At 55.9% G+C, this 23,006-nt stretch overlaps 1 protein-coding gene across 1 annotated transcript in view; it reads left to right on the forward strand.

Annotated features, from left to right (window-relative positions):
* PHACTR3 (phosphatase and actin regulator 3) overlaps positions 1-23,006 on the forward strand; it is a 208,767-nt gene that overhangs the window by 164,809 nt on the left and 20,952 nt on the right. The window contains exon 8 of the mRNA XM_062202414.1: positions 1,308-1,461. Coding sequence (XP_062058398.1) covers positions 1,308-1,461 — 154 coding nt within the window. The remainder of the gene's footprint in view (positions 1-1,307; positions 1,462-23,006) is intronic.

The following is a 23,006-nucleotide window of genomic DNA, read 5'->3' on the forward strand; positions in this document are numbered from 1 at the left end:
CCTGTGTCTGTCCCCTTCTCCCTCGCCCTCAGTGGGTCTCCTGGGTCCGGATCCCAGCAGGTGGGGGCCGGGTTGACACGGGGGCACTCCTCTAAGCCTGTGTCTGTCCCCTTCTCCCTCGCCCTCGGTGGGTCTCCTGGGTCTGGATCCCAGCAGGTGGGGGCCGGGCTGACACGTGGGCACTCCTCTAAGCCTGTGTCTGTCCCCTTCTCCCTCGCCCTCAGTGGGTCTCCTGGATCCAGATCCCAGCAGGTGGGGGCCGGGCTGACGCGCGGACACTCCTCTAAGGAAGGCCTGTGTCTGTCCCCTTCTCCCTCGCCCTCGGTGGGTCTCCTGGGTCCAGATCCCAGCAGGTGGGGGCCGGGCTGACGCGCGGGCACTCCTCTAAGCCTGTGTCTGTCCCCTTCTCCCTCGCCCTCGGTGGGTCTCCTGGGTCTGGATCCCAGCAGGTGGGGGCCGGGCTGACACAGGGGCACTCCTCTAAGCCTGTGTCTGTCCCCTTCTCCCTCGCCCTCGGTGGGTCTCCTGGGTCTGGATCCCAGCAGGTGGGGGCCGGGCTGACACAGGGGCACTCCTCTAAGCCTGTGTCTGTCCCCTTCTCCCTCGCCCTCGGTGGGTCTCCTGGATCCAGATCCCAGCAGGTGGGGGCCGGGCTGACGCGCGGACACTCCTCTAAGGAAGGCCTGTGTCTGTCCCCTTCTCCCTCGCCCTCGGTGGGTCTCCTGGGTCCGGATCCCAGCAGGTGGGGGCCGGGCTGACGTGCGGACACTCCTCTAAGCCTGTGTCTGTCCCCTTCTCCCTCGCCCTCGGTGGGTCTCCTGGGTCCGGATCCCAGCAGGTGGGGGCCAGGCTGACACGGGGGCACTCCTCTAAGCCTGTGTCTGTCCCCTTCTCCCTCGCCCTCGGTGGGTCTCCTGGGTCCGGATCCCAGCAGGTGGGGGCCGGGTTGACACGGGGGCACTCCTCTAAGCCTGTGTCTGTCCCCTTCTCCCTCGCCCTCGGTGGGTCTCCTGGGTCTGGATCCCAGCAGGTGGGGGCCGGGCTGACACGTGGGCACTCCTCTAAGCCTGTGTCTGTCCCCTTCTCCCTCGCCCTCAGTGGGTCTCCTGGATCCAGATCCCAGCAGGTGGGGGCCGGGCTGACGCGCGGACACTCCTCTAAGGAAGGCCTGTGTCTGTCCCCTTCTCCCTCGCCCTCGGTGGGTCTCCTGGGTCCAGATCCCAGCAGGTGGGGGCCGGGCTGATGCGCGGGCACTCCTCTAAGCCTGTGTCTGTCCCCTTCTCCCTCGCCCTCGGTGGGTCTCCCAGGAACACTGCCCAGGAAGTGCAAGAAGGATCTCCTCGCGGTGAAGCTGAGGAACCGGCCCAGCAAGCAGGAGCTGGAGGACAGGAACATCTTCCCCAGGAGGACTGAGGAAGAGAGGCAGGAGATCCGGCAGCAGATCGAAATGAAGCTCTCCAAGTAAGTGGCGGCCGTGCGGCGTGGGCCCAGGGCCCAGGAGACACGGGGTCTGCAGAGGGTCCCAGCCGTGCCACTGTGCTGACGCTGCGGGCCGTCTTGCGCATGGTGGGAAGTCCGGCAGCAGCCCTGGCCGCCACATGCACACCCTCGGTGACGGCCAAAGCTGTCCCCAGCATGGGAAAACCATCCTGCTGGAGACGGGCTGGTCTGCTGGGCCCAAGCAAGCTGGGTGAAGGAGTGAGGGGTCCCGGTGGGCGGGGGACCTGCCACACTGGTGAGGACATGCCTCCTGCAGCCGAGAACAGGGGCCGCTCACTGGTCCCCTCCGTGTGATTGTTTTCCTGCAAGACTGTGGGACCAGTGTGGCCGAATCACCTACGTTTCTCAGGAAAACCTCCACGTTTGTGCACTTATCCATAAACACATGTGTACTTGCACATGCACTCATGTGTATCCAGACATGTTATACATGCACACACATACATGTACAGACGTAGTATAGGCATGCACACAGACAAGCGTGCTCTACATGCACATGTACTCATACATACACAGACATGTACTACATGCCTTGCTGTAATGATTATATAAACATGCTCTTATGTATCCAGACACGTGCTACATGCCTGTGCTGTCATGCTCATACAAACATGCTCTGCATGCTCATGTACACATATGTATCCAGACATGTATTACATGCTTGTTCAGTCATGCTTATGCAAACGTGCTACTACACACACATAACAAACATGCACTGCATTCATGCTTGTACATATACAAAAGTACTACACGCACTCATGTGGACCACACGTGTGTGCTCATACATAATATGCAACATGTACTACTGGCACCTGCACTCATGTATGCAGACGAGTACAATGTTCATGCACACTTGTACACATACAAACATGTTCTACATGCACACGTATGTATACAGACATGTTATATGCACACAGTCATACATATACAGACGTAGTATAGGCATGCACTCATACATAGACAAACATGTTCTACATGCTCGTGTACTCATACATACACAGACACGTGCTACATGCTTATGCAGTCACACTTATACAAACATGCACTGCATGCGTGTGTACTCATGTATACCAATGTGCTACATGCACATGTACTTGTACATGCACACATGTGTATTACATGCCTGTGCAGTCACACACAAACATGTTCTGCATGTACTCATGTATGCAAATATGTACTACATGCCTGTGCAGTCATGCTTATGCAAACATGCTACTCCACACACATGCATATATGACAAACGTGCCCTGCATGCATGCTTGTACATATACAAATGTAGTACATGCACACGTCTCATGTGGACCACACGTGTGTGCTCATACATAATATGCAACATGTACTACTGGCACCTGCACTCAGGTATGCAGACGTGTACAATGTGCACACAAACTTGCACATAAACGAACATGTTCTATGTGCACACACATGTATACACACATGTGGCACATGCTCATACACTCATACCGGTGTAGATAGTGTGTGTGCCAAGTAGATAGTGTGTGTGCCAAGCCCATCTGCCATCTGGCCATGACTCAGAGCCACCAGGGAGCTCCTTCTGTGTTACAAGGTGGCCTGGGTGACCTGTGGCCCAGCACCATGTTAGGTAGGGGCAGGGCATGGTGGGGCTGCTGTGTCTTGGCAGCTGGGGACGGCTGGTGTGGGTCTAGTGCTCTGAACCAGAACATTTGAAAGGCTAAGCTGCTGACAGGTGAGGGCAGAGCCATGATGGTAGGGCGGCTCTCAGGGTCGGGTGGCTCCCAAGGTTGCTGTCCAGGCACCAGGGCCCCAGGGATCCAGACCGGCTCAGTACCTGCTCCGCGTCCCGGCCCCCCTGTAGCTGCTGTGTGGTGCTGGCCCAGAGTGGCCGAGCAGGCGCTGACGGCTCCTGTGGGAGACTGGGCCCTGAGGCACCTGGCTTCCGTTTGCTCTGAGCTCCCCAGAGGTGGGGTCCAGGTCGGCCCAGAGACTGCACCGCAGGGCGGGAAGATGCCCACAGAGCTCGGCACAGGTCCCTGGGCGCAGCCCCGCCGTGGCACCGCCTCCTCTGCTTCCCCTGTGCTGGGTAACAACCTACCCATCCTCACGGGGCTGGCTGTGGCGACAGTGACCTGGACACCCCCTGGTCCACTCCTTCCCTCTTTATCTCCCTGACGCTGGCCCTTGGGGCAGAGGTAGCTCCCCCAGGGAGAGCAGGACCGGGTCCCATGGCGCCACTGTCCCTGGGTCTCTGATCTTTGGCCAGTGCCTCTCAGTGCCCCTCCCCGCCCCCAGGTCCCCAGGGGAGGCGCCGACTCTGATTCTGCTTCTGTAGGCAAAGGCGAGGCCTGTGAGCCCGCGTTTCTAACAAGCTCCAGGAACACCTATGCTGCGGACAAACTTTTCAAAATTAGGAGCCCCATGCCCACCCGCCCGGCACCTGGGCTCCAGCTGGATTGGCCACACCCTCTGGCCGCTCTGGGCTCCTGCTGGTATCGATCCCTCCACCAAGTGTTGCCAGAGTGGCCACCCCAGGCGACCTCGCTGCCTGTGCTCCTGGAAGCCCCGGCGGCCTGGCCATGGCGCCTTGCTCTGCGCCCCCGGCATTTGTTCGTTTGTGCAGGGCTCAGCGATGGGCCCGCGTCTCGGCCTCTGGCTCCTGGTGAGAGTGACCCTTTGTCCGGTGCCCATCCGCTCCCCAGTGCTGTCTCCTGAGTGGGTTCTCTGACTCTCCAGGCGCTCCCTGCAAAGCCGCGCCGCTTGTCCCTGCTGGTGTTACCTGGTCCTCCCTCTGGGGCTGTCTGGGTGCTCTGGGTGCACAGAGGGGCCGAGTCCTGATAAACCCATCGCGCGTTGACGAGGTCTGACGTCACAAAGCCGCCGACTGGGAGAAGATCCAGACACACGACTCTGGGGTCCGTTTCCCCTGGATGTGCATCGCAGTCGGAGAGCCACCGTGGAACAACCGTGACTTGGGTGCTCTCTGTGGTGCCGTTTCTAATGCTTCCACGGATGGATGCAGTTTTGGTTTTTAAAACCGCTTACCGGGCAGCACCAGGTAGCGAATGTTCTCTGCTCTGTGGCCCACGCCTCTGTCTCCCCACGCAGTCCAGGGGTGGCACCAGAGCCGCCCGCAATGTGGGCAGGCTTTGTGTCAATCAAACTTTATTTACAAAATGAAGGGCCAGGCTCACTGCCATGATGGGCCACGTGGTCCATCCTGTTTGTGCCAGGTCTAAGACCCTTCTCAGCCCGGAGCTGAGCGGAGTCCTGTTTTCTCGTCCCACGATTGGCACTCGGCTTTCCGCTGTGCCACTGTGTGGGTTTTCTATTTGATTCTCAAACCAAGGTCTCTGGCTGGCACCACGGCTCACTAGGCTAATCCTCTGCCTGCGGCGCCGGCACCCTGGGTTCTAGTCCCGGGGTTCTAGTCCCGGTCGGGGCGCAGGTTCCCTGCACCCGCATGGGAGACCAGGAGGAAGCACCTGGCTCCTGGCTTCGGATCGGTGCAGCACCGGCCGTAGCGGCCGTTAGGGGAGTGAACCAGCGGAAGGAAGACCTTCCTCTCTGTCTCTCTCTCTCACTGTCTAACTCTGCCTGGGGAAAAAAAAACACTCAGTGAGTTGGCTTGGACCAAATACAAGGAAGTAAACAGCGTTAGTGCGTGTGGCTGTAAAACACCCCAAACAACCTCAGGGGTGCTGGGAATGCGGGGAGCGGGGGCCCACCCTGACCCTGCAGAGGGAGAGGAGTCGGGGGGGGCCCTCCAGAGACTCCCAGAGGCCCCTGGACCGGAGGCCGGAGCGACGTGGAGCCCGGATCCAGGCCATGTCCGTTCCTCACTGAGCCTGTGGCGGCAAAGCTCGCGCCAGCAGGCAGCAGCTCCCTGGACGATCACCAGCACACGGTGGACGGGAAAGCAGCCTCGAAATCAGGCACGGAGAAGGCCACTGCTGGCCAGTTCACCTGCCAGGCCGCAGGCGGCCTTTCTGGCGGGCGCGGCGCGGTTTTCCCGCAGAATCGCTGTCACTGGGTCCCTTTGTCTTGGTGTCGCCTTCTTCCGGAGATCCCTGGACGGCTCCTGCTGAGTGAGTCAGCCCGTGGTTGCCATGGCAACGTGCCATCTACCGGGTTCCGAGGAACATTTGGGGTGTGTCAGTGTCATTTCCAGGCCCTTAATGTTTTATCTTCCGGGCGCTGCCAAGGCTCTTCTGGATGCAGCGTCTGCCCCGCCCCACCCCACCGCGTAACTTAGGCCGTGAGCGTGGTCTGGGGTCTGGGTGACTGACCTCACCCCCTCCGGTCAGGAGCTCAGCTTCCATTTAAACTGTGCACGGGCAGCCTCCGGGGGCCACAGCCCCACGCGCTCTCGCTCCACACACAGGCGTGCCCTGGGAGGCCTGCACAGAGGCACCGGCCGCGCTGCTCAGTGCACTGATGGCAGCACCAGGGGCAGCCAGCAGGGGGCAGCCGCGCTGCTTGTGAGTCCACATGCCGACCGCGAGGACAGTGGCCCTGGCGGTGCAGGAGGCTCCCTCGCCACGTTTCGGCCTCACAGTAGGTGGGTGCTGTCATCTCCACTTTACAGATGGGAAAACAGTCCATGAGGGCTCAGTGACCCACCCCGAGCCGGGCAGCCGGAAGACGTCCAGGAGGGAGTCAGGGCCATTGGGAAAGGACAGCAGGCCTGGGCCTGGGGAAGGGAAGGGCTCTGGACGGTGCAGCCCAGCGCTTCTGTCTCGGTGCTGACCGAACTAGGCAGCCAGCTGCACCCCGGACCTGGGGGCAGAGGATGTTGCCCGGAGTCACAGGTCCGGCGGGGAAGCAGGCACAGGGTCACCCAGCGTGGAGCAGGTGGGGAGGGCATCCAGAGGCCGACTCAGCCCAGCAGGGGCGGGCTCGGGTCCCGGCTGGGGGGGTACAGATGAGCCCTGCCAGCTCCGGGCCCTTCTCTGGTTTGTGGATCAGAGAGAGTGGCTGCACCTCCCCCGGGGGCCCTTAGGAAAGTTCTAGGTGAGTCCCTCTAAGAAGACATGAACAGCACATGACTGGCAGGAGGCGCTTGCTGTGGCAACGCTGCTGTCGCCGTGAGGCTGGACACACGCCGGGGCTGGTTGTCGCCGGCACAGGGACTGGCAGTGTGTGAGGACCGTGTGCTGTCAGGTGCACAGCGCTGCATCGGTGCCTCGCTATTGATGGCGTGCATGCGTGGTGTTCTTATTCGTGGCTGTTGTTTGCCTTTGCCGGCAGAGGAAGACCTGGACAGCCAGTTGCTCAGTGCGGCACAAACCTGCTATTAGGGCTCCCCTGGGAGGCCTTTGTTCTGGGACAGTGTGAGAAGCAGATTAAGGTCCGCGTGGCTCTCGGAGCCGGCTCAGTGATCTCAGGTGTCTGGTCGGCACAGTTCATTCTGTAGCTTCCGGAACGGGCACGGCTTCCCCTGAGGCTGCGCGGGAACACAGGATCCCAGGCACAGCGTGTTGTGCACCCGTGCCCACCGTGCCCTCCTTGACATTTACAGAGTTTTCAAGAGGATTCCTGCTGCTCTGGGGGTGGGGATGCGCCCTGGCCAGAGCCTCATCACGGCAGGGCTGGCTCTGAGCGTCCGTGCGGATGTGTTTTGTTGCCGGAGCTACAGGGGGGAACTGGGTCTGGAGCCGTTTCTCACTGCTGGGGACACAGAGCTTCAAAAATACAGAAATCTTCGTTTTTCTGGGCCGGGAAGGAAAACTTTATTGCAGGGTGGGGCGAGCTGTGTAATAACAGGTGACCCTGGACAGCGGTGCACTGAGGAAGGTCCCTCTCTCCCGTCCCGAGCCAACTCGCAGAGCACTGGGGGGGCCCCGTCTGCCCGAGTGACTGAGGTGGCCACTGCTGACGCGCGGTCAGAGTCTCCCCTGTGCCCACATCCTGCTCACGCTCCACGCGTGCTGTCTCCTGAAGCCTCCCGAGCGCGCCCTGGGGAGGTCCTGTCACTTGGCCACGTCACTCGGCAGGGAAGGGTGGCAGGAAATAGCTGAGTGCACATGTGGCCGTCGGCTCCGTGCCTGGGCCACAGCCGGCTGTCCGTGCCATGTGCAGCCCTGCTCCACGTCTCCTGAGTAGGAATCTGCATGTGAACAGCGCTCTTCCCGGTCAGCTGTCGCAGCCGCCACACCCTCTGCCGTGTCCCCTGCTCGGCGTCCTCGGAAGCTGACCTCAGAGGCTGCGGTGCCAGCCGAGGCGGCTTCAGCACAGCGGGGCTGTCGGTGTCTTAGGGAGAACACACGTTCTGCACTCGTTTTCCTTTTTGCTTTGGCCACCAGGAAGCTAAGAGCCAAGTGTGCAACTCCCTGTGGCAGACGTGTTGTGTCCTTAGGGGTGTGTGTGTTTGACCGTCTGCTGTATGCCCTTTGCCTCAGTTTCCTCAATTCTCCCTTTAGTCCTTTTCTAAAATTTATTTATTTAAATTTTTAAGGTGAACAGATTTCATGTGTGTCACGTATACCAATTTAGGAGCACAGTGATAATCCCCACCCTACCGTTCCTCCTCCTTCCTTCCTTATTACAGAATAATCTTTAGTGATCTACTTTCAGTTTATACTCAGAAGATTAACTCCACGCTAAGAGTTTTACGGGGCTATGAACAATCATAGGAGCTCAGAATGTCAGTTTCACTTGTATACGTTACATGTTTGGTATTCTGTTAGTTACCACAGATCAGGGAAAACTTATGCTATTTGTATTTTTTGGGATTGGCTTATTTCACTAAGTATAATGGTTTTCAGCTCATCCGTTTTGTTGCAAAAGACAAGATTTCATTATTTTTTACTGCTGAGTAATATTCTGTAATATATATGTAGTATATATAATATGTATAGTAGTATATAGTATATATATACTATATAGTATAGTAGCATATATATGTATATTCTAATTTCTTTAGTCATCAGTTGATGGACACCTGGGTTGATTCCATATTTTAACTATTGTGAGTTGAGCTGCAGTAAACACGGGCATACAGATAACTCTTTCATAGGCGGTGTCATTTAATTTGGGTAAATCCCCAGGAGTGGGAAGGCTGGGTCGTATGGTAGGTGAACATTCGGGTTGCTAGGTATCTCCGTATTGTCTTCCACGATGGTCGTACTGGTTTACATTCCTACCAGCAGTGGGTTAGGGTACCTTTATCCTCATATCCTCACGAGCATTGGTGTACCGACTTCTGCATGAGAGCCGTTCTGACTGGGGTGAGGTGAAACCTCATTATGGTTTGGATTTGCATTTCCCTGGTAGCTGCTGGTCCTGAGCATTCTTGCATGTGTCTGTTGGCCATTTGAACTTTCTCTCTTGAAAAAACGCCTGTTCAAGTCTTTTGCCCTTTTCTTAACTGGATTGTATGTTTTGTTGTTGAATTTCTGGAGCTCCTTATAGAGTATGGGTATCAATCCCTTACCGGGTGCATAGTTGCAAATATTTTCTCCCATTCTGTCAGTTGCCTCTTCACTTTGCAGTACAGAAGCTTCTTAGGTTGATGTAATCCCTTCGTCTATTTCGGCTTTGAGTGCCTGTGCTTCTGGGGTCATTTCCCAGAAGTCTTTGCTTATGCCAATGTCTTGCAGAGTCTCCAATGTTCTCCTCTAGTAATGTGTTGGTGTCAGGTCATAGATTTAGATCCTTGATCCATTTTGAGTTGATTTTTGTAAAAGGTGTGAGGTAGGGGTCTTGCTTCATACTTCTGCATTGGGAGGTCGGATTTCCCAGCACCATTTGTCGAAGAGACTGTCCTTGCTCCAGGGATTGATTTTAATTCCTTTGTCAAATATAAGTTGGTTGTAGATGTTTGGATTGATTGATTTCTGGCATTTCTATCCTGTTCCATTGGTCTTTCCATCTGTTTTTGTACCAGTACCAGGCTGTTTTGATTATAACTGCCCTATAGTATGTCTTGATATCTGGTATTGTGATTCCTCCAGCTTTGTTTTTGTTGTAGAAGATTGCTTTTGCTATTCAGGGTCTCTTGTGTTCCCATGCAAATTTTAGCATCATTTTGTCTAGATCTGAGAAGAATGTAGTTCGTATTTTAATTGCATTGAATCTGTAAATTGCTTTCAGTGGTATGGACATTTTGATTACATTAATTCTCCCGTTCCATGAACATGGAAGATTTTGCATTTTTTTGTGTCTTCTTCTATTTCTTTTATTAATGTTTTGTAATTTTCATCATAGCATTCTTCTACCTCCTTGGTAAAATTTACTTCAAGATACTTAAATTTTTTTGTAGCTATTGTGAATTGTACTGATCTTAGAAGTTCTTTCTCTGCCGGTGCTGCGGCTCACTAGGCTAATCCTCCGCCTGCGGCGCCAGCACCCTGGGTTCTAGTCCCAGTTGCTCCTCTTCCAGTCCAGCTCTCTGCTGTGCCCTGGGAGTGCAGTGGAGGATGGCCCAAGTGCTTGGGCCCTGCACCCGCATGGGAGACCAGGAGAAGCACCTGGCCCCTGGCTTCGGATCGGCACAGCACCGGCTGTAGCAGCCATTTGGGGAGTGAACCAACGGAAGGAAGACCTTTCTCTCTGTCTCTCTCTCACTGTCTATAACTCTCTCTGTGTCTCTCTCACTGTCTAACTCTGCCTGTAAAAAAAAAAAAATTCTTTCTCAGCAATAGCATTGTCTGTGTGTAGAAAGGGTGTGTGTTGATTTTATATCCTGCGACTTTACCAAACTCTTTTGAGTTCCAGTAGTCTTTCAGTGCAGTCTTTTGAAAACTCTATATATAGAATCATGTTGTCTGCAAGTAGGGATAGTTTAACTTCCTTCTTTCCAGTTTGTATTCCTTTGATTTCTTTTCTTGCCTAATGGCTCTGGCTAAAACTTCCGGGATGATATTAAATAGCAGTGGTGAGAGTGGGCATCCTTGTCTGGTTCTGGCTCTCAGTGGGAATGCTTCCTACTTTTCCCCATTCAGTACGATGCTGGCTGTGGGGTTGTCATAAATGGCCTTGACTATGTTGAGGAATGTTCCTTCTAGACCCAATTTGCTCTAGGCTTTTATCAAGGAAGGGTGTTGCATTTTACCAAATGCTTCCTCTGCATCTATGGAGATAGCCTGTGGTTTTTATTCTTCAGTTTGTTAATGTGGTGTATCACATTTATGGATTTGCATATGTCGAACCATCTCTGCATTCTGGGAATAAATCCCACTGGTCTGGGTGAACGATCTTCCTGATGTGTTGTAGGACTTGATTAGCTGGTAACTGCAGAGGACTTCTGCATCTGTGTTCGTCAGGGATATTGGTCTAGAGTTCTCTTTGTTGTGTCGTTCTCTGGTTTTGGAATTAAGGTGATGCAGGCCCCATTAGAAGAAGCTTGGAAGGATTCCCTGCCTTTCAATGGTTTTGAATAGCTTGAGAAGAATTAGAATTAGTTTTTCGTTAAAAGTCTGGTAGGGGTTAGCTGTGGAGACATCCGGTCCTAGGCTTTTCTCTGTCGGGAGGTCTTTATTACTGAGTCCATCTCCATCTTTGTTATTGGTTTGTTTAGGTTTCCTATGTCTTCATTGTAAGGGAAGAGGGCGCAGTATGGAGAGGAGACAGGATACAAGCTCACAGCCAAAATGAATTTATTTGCAGAGGTGGCCAACGGCCAGCATGCTCACAGACTGACCACCTGGCAGAGGGCACAGTCCCCAGTGGGCTGGGTCTTATCATCTTAGGGTGGACTAAGCGTGGGGGTGGGGGCGGGGTGACAGGTGGAGATGAGTTTCTCCGTACAGGTTTTTCAGGTTTCACTTGGCTTTCCAACCTGGAAAAGAATGCAGAGGGCTGGGTGGGCGGACACTGAATTGGTCTCTTACAAGGATGCAGGCTTACGGGGCAAATTCCAGCCTTCAGAAGAGGCAGGGAAAAGGGGTAAGTTCCGATTTTATCTACTTTTGGGCAAGGAGCTAGGATGGCTGAGCTTGTGTCCTTGTTTTATCATTCATGACTCAATTTGGTAGATTGTGTGTCCAGGAATCCATCCACTTCTTCTAGATTTTCCAGTGTGTTTGAACACAGCTCTTGGCAGTAATTCCTGATGAGTCTTTTTTTTACTTCTGTGGTGTTCATTGTTACATCTCCTTTTTCCTCTCTGATTTTACTAATTTGGTCCCCCCCCCCCCCCTTTTTAAATTTTTGGTTAGTTGGAGCAGTGGTGGATCAATTTTTTTTTTTAAAGCAGCTCTTCATTTCTTTTTTCTTCTTTTCTTTTTGACAGGCAGTTAGACAGTGAGAGAGAGAGAGAGACAGAGAGAAAGGTCTTCCTTTTTGCCGTTGGTTCACCCTCCAATGGCCACTACAGCTGGCGCTGCGCCGATCCGAAGCCAGGAGCCAGGTGCTTCTCCTGGTCTCCCATGCGGGTGTAGGGCCCAAGCACTTGGGCCATCCTCCACTGCCTTCCCGGGCCATAGCAGAGAGCTGGCCTGGAAGAGGAGCAACCGGGACAGAATCTGGTGCCCCGACCGGCACTAGAACCCAGAGTGCCAGCACCACAAGCAGAGGATTAGCCTATTGAGCCGCGGCGCCGGCCAGCAGCTCTTCATTTCAAAAACAAATTTTGTTTCCATTTTGCTTATTCTCTAATTTTTAATTATTTCTTTCCTCCTACCAATTTTGGGTTTGGTTTGTTGTTTTTCTATGTCCTTGAGATGCACGGATAGCTCATTTATTGGATGCCTTTCCAATTTCTTAATGTAGGCACTAATTGCTATAAATGTCCCTCGTTAACCCTGCTTTTGCTATATCACCTAAGTTTTGATGTTTATTGTCATCTTCATGTGTGTCCAGGAATTCTTCAAATTCCCTTTGGATTTCTCTGCGACCACTGTTCACTCAGGAGTGTGTTGTCCAGTCTTCATGGGTTGCGTATTTTCTAGAGATTCTGAAGTTGCTGATTTCCAGCTTCTTTCCCCCGTGGTCAGAAAAGCTGCGTCTATGACTTCAGTGTTTCTGAAATGGCTGAGATGCTTTATGGCCTAGCAGGTGGTCCATCCTAGGGAAAGTTCCTTGCACTGCTGGGAAGAATGCGTGGTCGGCAACCGTGGGCTGAGAGGCTCTGCAGGTACCAGGCAGGTCCGTCTGGTCCTTCGTGTGGGTTACTCTGCTGCTTTGTGAGCTTCTGTTGATCAAAGTGGAGAGCCCAAGCCCCCGTTACCGTTGTTTTGGTCTACGTCTCCCTTTACATCCTTTAATATTTGTTTCAAATAGCCAAGTGCCCTTGCGTTGGGTGCATATACATTCATTATAATCACATCTTTTTTGTTCATTTTCAATTCTCTTTATATAAAGAAGATCAGTTTAGCATATATTAAGTAAAGATTTCAACAGTTTGCACCCACACAGAAACATAAAGTGTAAAATACTGTTTGAGTACTAGCTATAGCATTAAATCACAATGTACAGCACATTAAGGACAGAGATCCTACATGAGGAGTAAGTACACAGTGACTCCTGTTGTTGACTTAACAAATTGACACTCTTGTTTATGGCGTCAGTAATCACCCTAGGCTCTTATGAGTTGCCAGGCCTAAATAAAAGATCTCTGCGAGAGAGATCCCAGTGGAAAGAACAGGCCATCAAAGAAGGAGGTACCTTTCTCTGAAGGGAGGAGAGAACTTCCACTTTGACTACGACCTTGTCTAAGTATAATCACATCTTCCTGTTGAATAGATCCCTTAATCATTACATAATGCCCTTCTTTGTCTCTTTCAACAATTTTTGTGTTAAAGTCTTTTTGTCTGATATTAGGATGGCTACATCTGCTCATCTTTGCTGATAGCATGGGATATCTTTCCATCCTTTCGCTCTGCATGTTCCTCTGTTGGTGAGGTGTGTTTCTTGTAGGCACCTAATAGATGGGTCTTGTTTTTTAAACCATTCAGCCGGTCTGTATCTTTTAATTGGAGAATTTAGGTTTTTTACGTTGAAGGTTACTATTGATAAGTAACAACCTGGCTGTGCCATTTTTCCGTAAGGATTCCTATTGTTCGCTTTGGACTTCATTTGTACTTTCACTGGGAGATGTTCTGCCTTTACATTCTTTTTTTTTTAAATTAAGATTCTATTTGTTTATTTGAGAGGTAGAGTTACAGAAAGAGGGAGAGACAGACAGAGAGAGGTCTTCCATCAGCTGGTTCACTCTCCAAATGGCCACAATGGCCAGAGCCAATCTGAAGCCAGGAGCCAGGAGATTCTTCCAGGTGTCCCATGTGGGTTCAGGGGCCCAAGCACTTGGGCCATCTTCCACTGCTTTCCTAGGCCACAGCAGAGAGCTGGATCGGAGCTGGGACTTGAACCGGTGCCCATATGGGATGCCAGTGCCTCGGGCAGAGACTTAGCCCACTACGCTACAGTTTCCACCCCTTCACACTCTCATAACAATGACTATGTTTTTGTATTTCTGTGTGTAACACATCCTTAAGCATCGTCTGTAAGGCTGGACAGATGGTAACACGTTCTTTCCATTTCTGTTGGTTATGGAAGGCCTTTATTTCACCTTCATTCATAAACGAGAGCTTTGCAGGGCGCAGTATTCTGGACTGACAGCTTAGTTTCTCGTTTAAGACTTGGAGAAGTCTGTCCATTCTCTCCTCGCCTGTAGGGTTTCTGATGGGAAGTCAGCTGTGAGTCTGAGTGGACCCTCTGAGAGGAGTCTGGCGTCTCCCTTGTTCTCTTTAGGTTTTACTGTGGGGAGTTGTGTCGTGGTGAAGATCTCTCCTGGTCACGCCTGTCAGGAGGGAGTCCTGTGCTCCTCCTGTACTTGGATGTCCCTTTCTTCCCCCAAATTAGGGACGTTTCCTGCTGCAATAATTTCACTGATGAGGTCTTCTAACCCACGGTTTCCACACCCTCAGGAGCTCCTGGGACCCCCACGTTGGGTGTTTGATGGTATCCCATACATCTCAAACATTGTTTTTAAATTTTCTGATTTCTCCCTCCTCCTCCCGTTCTCCTCTTCCTCCTGAGATATTCCCCAAGATTGGTCTTCCGGCTCAGATGCTCGGCCTCACCAAGTCTGTTCAGGCTTTCCGCCATATTTGTATTTGACATACTGAATTCTTTGTTTCCAAGATTTCACTACGATTTCTCTTCAACATCTCGGTGTCACGGGGAAAGGTCTCCTCCGGGCCTGGATTCTTTAACCCGAGAGTTTGCGTCTCAGTCCTCCTGTGATCGTTCTGAATCCCTCCCAGGCGTTTCCTGTCTTCCTCTCCACATCCTAAGGTTGAAGTGTTTGCTCCTCCGGGGGAGGAGGTCACGTTGTCTTCCTTATTGTTTCTTGAATTTCTGTGTTTATTTTTAGGCATTTGTGAAAACACTTGTTGGTTTTCTCCTCTGATGGATTTTGTCTTTGAGCTGAGCCTCTGTGGCTTAGTGCAGTGTCTGCTGTTCCAGTGTATACCCAGAGGCGTGTGCTGGGTGTGGCCAGGGAGCTCTGGTCAGTGCCCATGGTGGGGCGGGAATCCAGGGCAACACCCAGGTTGGGCGTGGCAGATCTCCCCTGTGGTCAACAGAGGGAGCGTGTCTGGTGTCAGCCCTGGTCTAGGCGCGGCTTCTCCTCACTCGGCTCTCTTGGAATCCGCCCGATGTCTCTCTCCATTTAATCTTTGTGGGGTGTGCTTTTCTGCCCATCATTTCAAATCCATTTCTAGATTTTAATCATACAAATGTACGTGCGAATCCACTTTTTTATGGAAGCCATCGGAGCGTACACAGCTCTCGTCATCTGGTTCTGTCACCGGAGGCTTTTGTCTGTGGCTGCCTGATGCTGCAAGGTTCGCTGCGCTGAGTGGGCCAGTGTCAGGGGAACAGAAAACGCCAGCCTTGCGTTCCCTCCCACGGCTGCCAGCCTTTCGTTTGCACGACCCTTACTTTTCAGGTAGAACCACAGCGGTGGGCTCCCCAGGGGACATGTCATCTTTGTTTTCCACCTGTTACAGATTCTGTACCTGAGCTACATCCCAGCGACGTAAGAGAGGGAAAGGATGGTGAAGGAGACCGGAGTGGGGGCCCCTTGTCAGGGGCACAGCAGTCTCCCCGCGGGGCGGTGGCCGAGGGGCAGTGCGGGTACATCTGGGCGGGGAGGGGACACAGCTTCCAGACGGGTCCCAGGAAAGCTGCACTGGTGACCACAGACATAAAAACGATCACAAAAATTAAAGGAAGAAGACGTTAACTACTGAGAGTTGTCAACGTCACCTTCTCGCTGTGGGATATCGGTGTGCGGGTGGCGACGGGGAACGCTTCCGCCACAGGCGGCGCTGGTGCTACGTCCATTCCCGGCCCCTGGCCCGCTGCCGCGTGGGGATGGCAGAGCCAGGGGCACTTGGCCTCGGCGTCCTCCTGGCGGCCAAGGTCAAAGGACTGAGGTGGAGGAGGAAGCCTGCTGTCATTAGTTTAGAATCCCAAGGATCTCGCAGTCAGCAAGCTCTGGTTCGCTCTGAGTGGCTTTGGTGAGCCTTCCCCGGGCAGGGGGATGGCCCAGTTGACCTCCCTAGGCCCTCCCGGTTCTTTGCGTCTGAGCCAGTGCTCAGTGGGCCATCACCTCACTCCCAGATGATGCTGGTGGGAGACACTGTTAGCCTGTCACAGGCTTGAGCTCGCTTCGTCCCTGGGACAAGCCCGTGAGATGCAGACCCTCCTGCCCGATTCAGTCCAGGGCAGGCGGCTCCCTGTGGGGCTGGGATGTGGGAACCCACGGTCGGTGTGTGTCAGGGTTCCCTGTAGCCTCTGCCCCCGCGGCGTGGGGGCCCTCACAGCGTCTGCCCCTCTCGGTGGTCCCTTTGCGGGAGCCACGGACTCTGCAGCCTGCAGGAGGCTGGCCTGAGAGCGAGCTTGCTATCTCCCCCGACACCCCCACCCCAGCTGGGGCATGAGCTCCTCTGTGCTTCAAGGCCGCCAGCAGGACAAAGCGTTAAGGCGGATGTGATGTGGTCCCTGCTCCCGCACAGCCGGCTGAGCCCGGGGCTGGTCTGTTTTCACTCGGAGAGACAGAACACCCCGAGCCCTGGGAGTTCCTGCAGAGCTGCTGTTTCCTGTGGGGCTGGCGGGGGTGAGCTGAGTCGCCGGGGCCTTTGTTCTGCCCTGGGCTTGAACCACACCTGTGTGGACGACAACTCTCTCATCCTCCGAGAGCCCTTGGTAAATTGGGGGCAAGTAGAAGGGAAGAATCGCTTCTGACACAACTTCATGATGACATCAGCAGTAGCTGGGGACGGCTGGGACCCCAGGCTGGGGGGCAGGGCCCGGAGCTGAGCGCTTTCCTACCCGGACCCCAGTCCTGGCCAGGGCGACCTTTCCGCTCTGCAGGAGGCTGCGTTGTGTGCCCAGCGTGTCACAGCTGTTGAACGGCCCGACGGTGGCACCAGAGCCCTTGCTCCTAACCACGGGCCGGGGCTGTGAGTGTTGAGGTCGTTGATGTCCACTTTCACTGGCTGGGCACGTGGCCTGCAGGCCTCAGCCCTGGGACGCTGGGCTGCACGTATGGGGCTGTTACGCACGTGGGACCGCGTTGCTCTGGGGCAGCTCTCGCCAAGGAATGAACGCACCATGTGACCTGCGATGCCCAGGGGCGGGGCCTGGTCACTGCTAGCTCTGAATGTTGCTGTTATCGCAGTTTTTAAAAAATATTTATTTGAAAGGCAGAGTTACAGAGAGGCAGAGGCAGAGAGAGGGAGAGAGAGAGGTCTTCCATCTGCAGGTTCACTCCCCAAATGGCGGCAATGGCCAGAGCTAGGCTGATCCGAAGCCAGGAGCCAGGAGGCTCTTCCAGGTTTCCCACGCGGGTGCAGGGGCCCAAGGACTTGGGCCACCTTCCACTGCTTTCCCAGGCCATAGCAGAGAGCTGGATTGGATGTAGAGCAGCCGGGACTCAAACCGGTGCCCACATGGGATGCCGGCACCACAGGTGGCGGCCTTACCCACTGCGCCACAGTGCTGGCCTCATCACAGTTATTTCTGTTGCTGTCCGTCAAACTTCTTGCCAAGTCTGCCTGTTCCCCACGGTTCCTCCACGGCTGCTGTGGTAGGAGGGGACGCTTGGGGTGACGAGGGAAGCAGGTGACAGGCCTGGTTTATCCGGCAGCCCCAACAACCTCCCCGTCTCCCAAGGTTCACCCTCTCCTAGCGTGGAAACGTGAAGTCTGTGTGTCGTGCAGGTGCTGGGTCCTGAGGTACAGAGATGAACAGGCGCACTGCACTCCCAGGTGCGTGAATAAATCATTGTCTGAACTAAAATACGTGCAGGGCTGGACACCGGGACCAAGCACAGCAGCGGAGACCTGGGAGGGCATTCGCTCGGCAGGAGCCGGCAGAGCCGGAGGGCAGCCTCAGAGAGACGCCTGAGCCTTGTCTTCCTGGGTCGGCAGGTGCTGGCTCCTGGGGCTGCCTGAGGGTAGAAATCCAGGCAGAGAGCAGCCTGGGCAGGAGCACAAAGGCCTGAGCCAGGACTGCCCACCGGGGGGCGCTGTTCCATACCGCGATGCGCAGGCTGGGGAATGGAGGCAGAGGCCAGAGGATGCTACGGTGGTGCCGCGGGGGATTCTCTGCTGCCCGCTGTTCCTGATCTAGATCAATGTCACCTCCTTCCTTGTCTGGCCCCCATGGGTGGCCTCACCCTGGTCACTCTCCACGCCTCTGCCCATCACACCTCTGCCGGCTGAGGTGGCCCTTCGTCCCCTTGCCTGTCTCCTGCTGGCATGGGGGGGTCCCGCCTGTCCACGTCATGGGGCTGGAGAGAGGACAGATCTGAGAGCTGGGTGCTGGGGATGGCGGGATTCGGGGTGAGCATTGCTGAACCCCGGGGGGTGGGGTGGCGATGTGCACTGGGGGAGGGAACATGGGAGGAAGGAGAGATGTGAGGCAAGGCCACGCGAATGCGTTTAGACACATGGAGTCGACCGTGCCTCTGGGCCATCCGGCCCTGGCGTTGCTAGGGTGGCTCTGTCTGCCGGTGTGCAGCAGCTCGCCAGATAGGAAGCCGAACTCGGAGAAGAGACCGCTGCAGTTTTGCATGGCAGCTCTGAGCGGCGCGGGCTCGGAGGTTGAGGCCGCTGGTGGGGTCTTGTACCTTCCTGCTGTCCCGAGCTGGCTTTCACGGTCGGCAGCTGCGTCCCGCCTCTCCCCTCCGAGCAGTTTCTGCAGAGGATGGCGGGCATAGGCTGCTTTGCCGACCACCAGGGCCAGAGCAGCTTCTCACGTTCAGGTGTCCTGAGCCCGTTTGCCTTTGGAGATGGGACAGGCTTCAGTTTTCTCATTTAAAATGCAATCCAAGGAAAACGGGAAGAATGGAATTCCACTTCTCATTGTTCTAGAAGCCCGCAGGGCTCCAGCTACTGGACCTCCCTGAGTAACCTGGGGTTCTAGGTTGGCAGAAGAACCGAGCATCTCTGGTTGGATGAAACCGGACCGGACGTGGGGGTGGGAGCACGATCTTGCGGTGCAGGGGGAGGGGGCAGCGGGCTCTCGGACTTGAGGGCTTGGCCCGGGGCTGTGGCCTCTGGCTCCCAGCTGGACTGAAAGTTGGGCGAATCCTCGGGTTGAAGAGGCTCCTCCTTAATGAACAGCGTTCGATGAGGTTCGATGAGGAAGGCACAAGGCGTTCTCCCAGCGGGAGCTCCCACACATGGGGGGCCCTCGGCACTGAGCCCAGCCCGTGCGTCTGCGCGGTCAGGGATTGTCAGTGGGACAATTTCCAGGGGGATTTGCAGACAGAAGGTGAGCAAGAGGACCAATGAAGATAGTTCTTGGACGGACAGAAAGCTGACAGCGGGATGTTTTTGGCAAAAGGACACACAGGTGTGGGAGGGCAGGGGCCGCTCAGCTCTGTTGGGCTTCCCCCTTTGCCGTGAGCCCCTGGGGTCGTGGGGCAGCTAGACCTGTGGTCACTAATCTGGGGTCACAGGCTCGAGGATTTGGTGTGGACGTCGCCCGTGGCTCCTGGAACTGTGGCTTCCACAGCCACTGCCGTTCAGTGCGGCCCCTGTGTGCCGAGGGCTGGTCTACACCGTGGCCTCCTCCTCACGTCTCTACTGAGGCTCCGGCTCGTTTGCAGCCAGTGAGGAGCCGAGTGAGGACTTGAACTTGAGCGTGCCCCACTCAGAGTCGTTTGCCTTCACGCGACTCTGTGCAGTGCGTCCGTGGATCACCCCTGGTTCACATGATTCCCGCCAGAGTGGCAGATTCTCCCTGAAGGAAGAGCCTGGCGCAGTGCTCATCCTGACCCTGCCACAGCGTCTGACGTGACGTGGGCTGTCCTCGGGTAGCTGCTGCCGGGGTGGGTAGACCAGGTAGATGGATGAGCATACGGTTGAGCTGGGTAGGTGGGGGAGATGGCTGGGGCGTGGGCCAGCAGCCAGAGGGAGCTGCAGGGCTGCGCTACAGGGGCTTCTCTGCTGGCCGCTGTGGGCTCCTGATCACACACAGGTCGAATAGGTGGGTAGTTGTGTGGCTGGGAAGATGGATGGGTACATGGATGGAGAGATGGTCAAATGGATGGCCGCAGTACTTGCTTAGCTGGGTGGACAGAGATAATTGGATGGGCAAGTGGACGGCTGAATGGGTGGCTGGGTAGTTGTGTGGTTGGGTGGCTAGACAGGTAGATGGGAAGGTTGGCTAGGTGGCTGGACAGGTGGTTGGGAAGGTTGGCTAGCTGGCTGGACAGGTGGTTGGGATGGTTGGCTAGGTGGATGGACAGGTGGATGGGAAGGTTGGCTAGGTGGATGGACAGGTGGATGGGAAGGTTGGCTAGGTGGATGGACAGGTGGTTGGGATGGTTGGCTAGGTGGATGGACAGGTGGTTGCGTGGTTAGATGTATGGGTAGGAGGATAGAGAGCTGGAAGGATGTGCCTTTCAGACTGTACCTGGCAGGGTGAACGGGATACAGTTCAGTAACAAAGTAACCATGTGTAGGATGAATGTCTGCCTTTACCGAGGGGTTGTTCAGATGCCTTTAAGAACGAGCCGGTTTGCTGAGTTGATGCGCACTCGGGCACCGCGTAGGGATGCTTTGCTCAATCACAAATCTCACACACAGCGATCTCTTGAGCTTCCCTCGCCTAGCGATGGCGTCGCTGTCTTAGTGTGGGTGTAAGTACCTTCTGCCGTGCTCACACGCCCACCTCGGTGCCTGATGCCTCTCTCAAAACGCAGCCCTGTTAGGTGACCCGAGACTGTGTAGCCAGCGTCCTCAGAAGCGTACGTGGGGGGAGTGCGAACCCTCAGGGCCTCAGTGGGCCTCGCTAAGTTGGTGGGTGGGCTCTGTCCTGGCGGGGGGGTCCAGGACGGGGACTGAACACACTTCCAGCCATTCCGCTGCTGTCTGGACGTCAACCAGACTGGGCCGTGTCACGGCTGCCGGCCCTCGAGTGGGGATGCCCCGGGACTCCTGGCGTTGCCGTTACGAGAGAGCACCAGCATCTTGGGAGGACCACAGGGCTGCTCTGATGGTGTCCTGAGCCCCTGTCAGGGGGACGGGTACACAGTCCTGCGGGGACAGCTGTGACTGACGTTAGCACGTGGCCCTCCAGGGGCAGCACCAGGAACCTGTGTCTTCACGCACTGGAAGCCTCAGACTGTGCTCATGAGTGACGGGGGCCAGGCTGGTGCTGGGGCAGAGTGGGTGTCCCTGCCCAGGGTGGGCAGCTGCCACCTGGGTCCGAGGGGCCTCCCTGCTGGGCCAGTGTGGGCCGGCACTTCCAAAGGCAGCTGAAAATTAGATTCCTGGGTGAGACGTCTTTTATGTGCTTGTCAAGAGCCTGTTCACGTTCTGAGAAGCAGCAGGTGGCCGTGTCGGCCCGGCAGGAAGGCCCGTGTGCGCGAGGGGTGGAGGAGCTGCTCCTCCTTGGGGCTGGGGCTGCTGGGACTTCTGACTTTGAGCAGTGAAGGGAAAATGGACGGGCCGCAGCAGAGCACCCTGGGGGGTCCGTGCCTCCCCCTCGCAGGTGGGGGCCTTGCCTGGAGACCCTGCTTGTGACCCCTCCTCCCCGTGGTGCTCTGGGTCCGGCCCGTGGCTCCCACGCCAGCCCCGCCTGTTCCTGCATTTCCCCACAAGCAGATTAACTCCTCCCTCCTCTGTCAAGTGGGCGTGGCTACAACAGAACGGCAGACGGGATGCAGTGGGGGGGGGGGTGCCTAGAACTGTGCCTGTCAGACAGGCAGCACTCAGAATAAAAAATAAACAAACAGGAGCTGCACGGGGCCAGGAATCTGTCCTCGCTGGGTCGAGAGAGAATTCCCACACCGCGTACAACCCACAAGGTGCGCGACTCAGTGCTTCTAGTAGGCGCTTTGACCTGTGTATCCATAGCACCACAACCAGTTTTAGGACATTCTCGTCGCTCACTGGAAAAGCCTCGCCTCTTAGCCGTGGCCCCAGCCCCTAGGGAGTTCCGGGGGCAAGCGCGCCGTTGGTGACCTCGTGGCACACGTGAGGGTCTGTCTGCGGGCGGCAGCGCCGCCATCACCACCCTCAGCGTCGTCGTCCTTGCCGTCCTCCGTCTTCACGTTCACCACGTGGCTCGTCCCCGTCACTGTGGTGTCCCCGTCACTGTGGTGTCCCCGTCACTGTGGTGTCCCCAGACCTCCCGTCCTCATCCACTTGGGCGCCATCCCTTGCGTTCTCTCCATGAGCGGCGTCATCAGCATGTTGGCCGGCAGCTCCCTCCTGGTCAGCGTCGTGCCCGTAACCACGCTTTCCCCCGTCTCCGGCAGGACGCACTCAATCATTCACGCTCCGTTCCTTGGGGCCTTGAAGGTGTCGGGGGGACGAAGCCCAGGCGAAGGCGGCGTCAGCAGCCCTGTGCGAGGGCCTGGCCAGTGCAGGCCCCTGCTCTCCACTGCCCTGGCCTTTGCCACGTGAGAAGCCTGGGACAGAGGGAGGGAGGCTCTCGGTGTCCAGCCTTCAGTCTGGCCTGCTGCCTTTTCACGGAGCTGATTTCTGTACGGATCCTCCTAGCCCTCCCGGCGTCTCTAGTGTGTGCGCCGCCAGGGCGCGAGGCCCGCCGGGGACGCCGCCCAGCCCTTAGGACCAAGAGGACCACCAGGGTTCACTAGGGGCCTCTGGAGGATTTATTGCAAAAGCGCAGTAGGGACCCGTATGGGCTGTGAGCAGGCTCTGAGGGTGCCCTGGCCCTCAGCCCGGGCAGGGAGCTGCGGGGTCAGCGGGAGGCCAGGCTGGCACGGAGGGGGCACAGCTGGGCAGGGGCCGTCCCTGGCTCTGCCCCTCCGTGCAGGTGGTAAAGCAACAGGAAACAGCTCTGTGTCTGGAGGAGTTCAACTGGCAACATCCACGCCTCCGGGGACGAGGACGTGAAACTCTCCCTTTGGCCGGAAGTCGTGGCGTGCAGGGGGCAGGCAGTGCTGGGGGCGGCTTGGCTACGGGAGCAGGTGTCCACCCAAGGCCCTCCGTGCAGGGGGAGGCCCGGGCTCCCCTACGCAGCCATCACCGTGGGGCAGCCCTGCTCCCCCCAGCCGCCCGGGGCCGGTCAGCTCCGTTTCCTTTGTTCGCGTGGGACGC

The sequence above is a fragment of the Lepus europaeus genome, chromosome 10 (assembly GCF_033115175.1).
Source record: "Lepus europaeus isolate LE1 chromosome 10, mLepTim1.pri, whole genome shotgun sequence".
In the NCBI taxonomy this organism is placed as follows: Eukaryota; Metazoa; Chordata; class Mammalia; order Lagomorpha; family Leporidae; genus Lepus; species Lepus europaeus.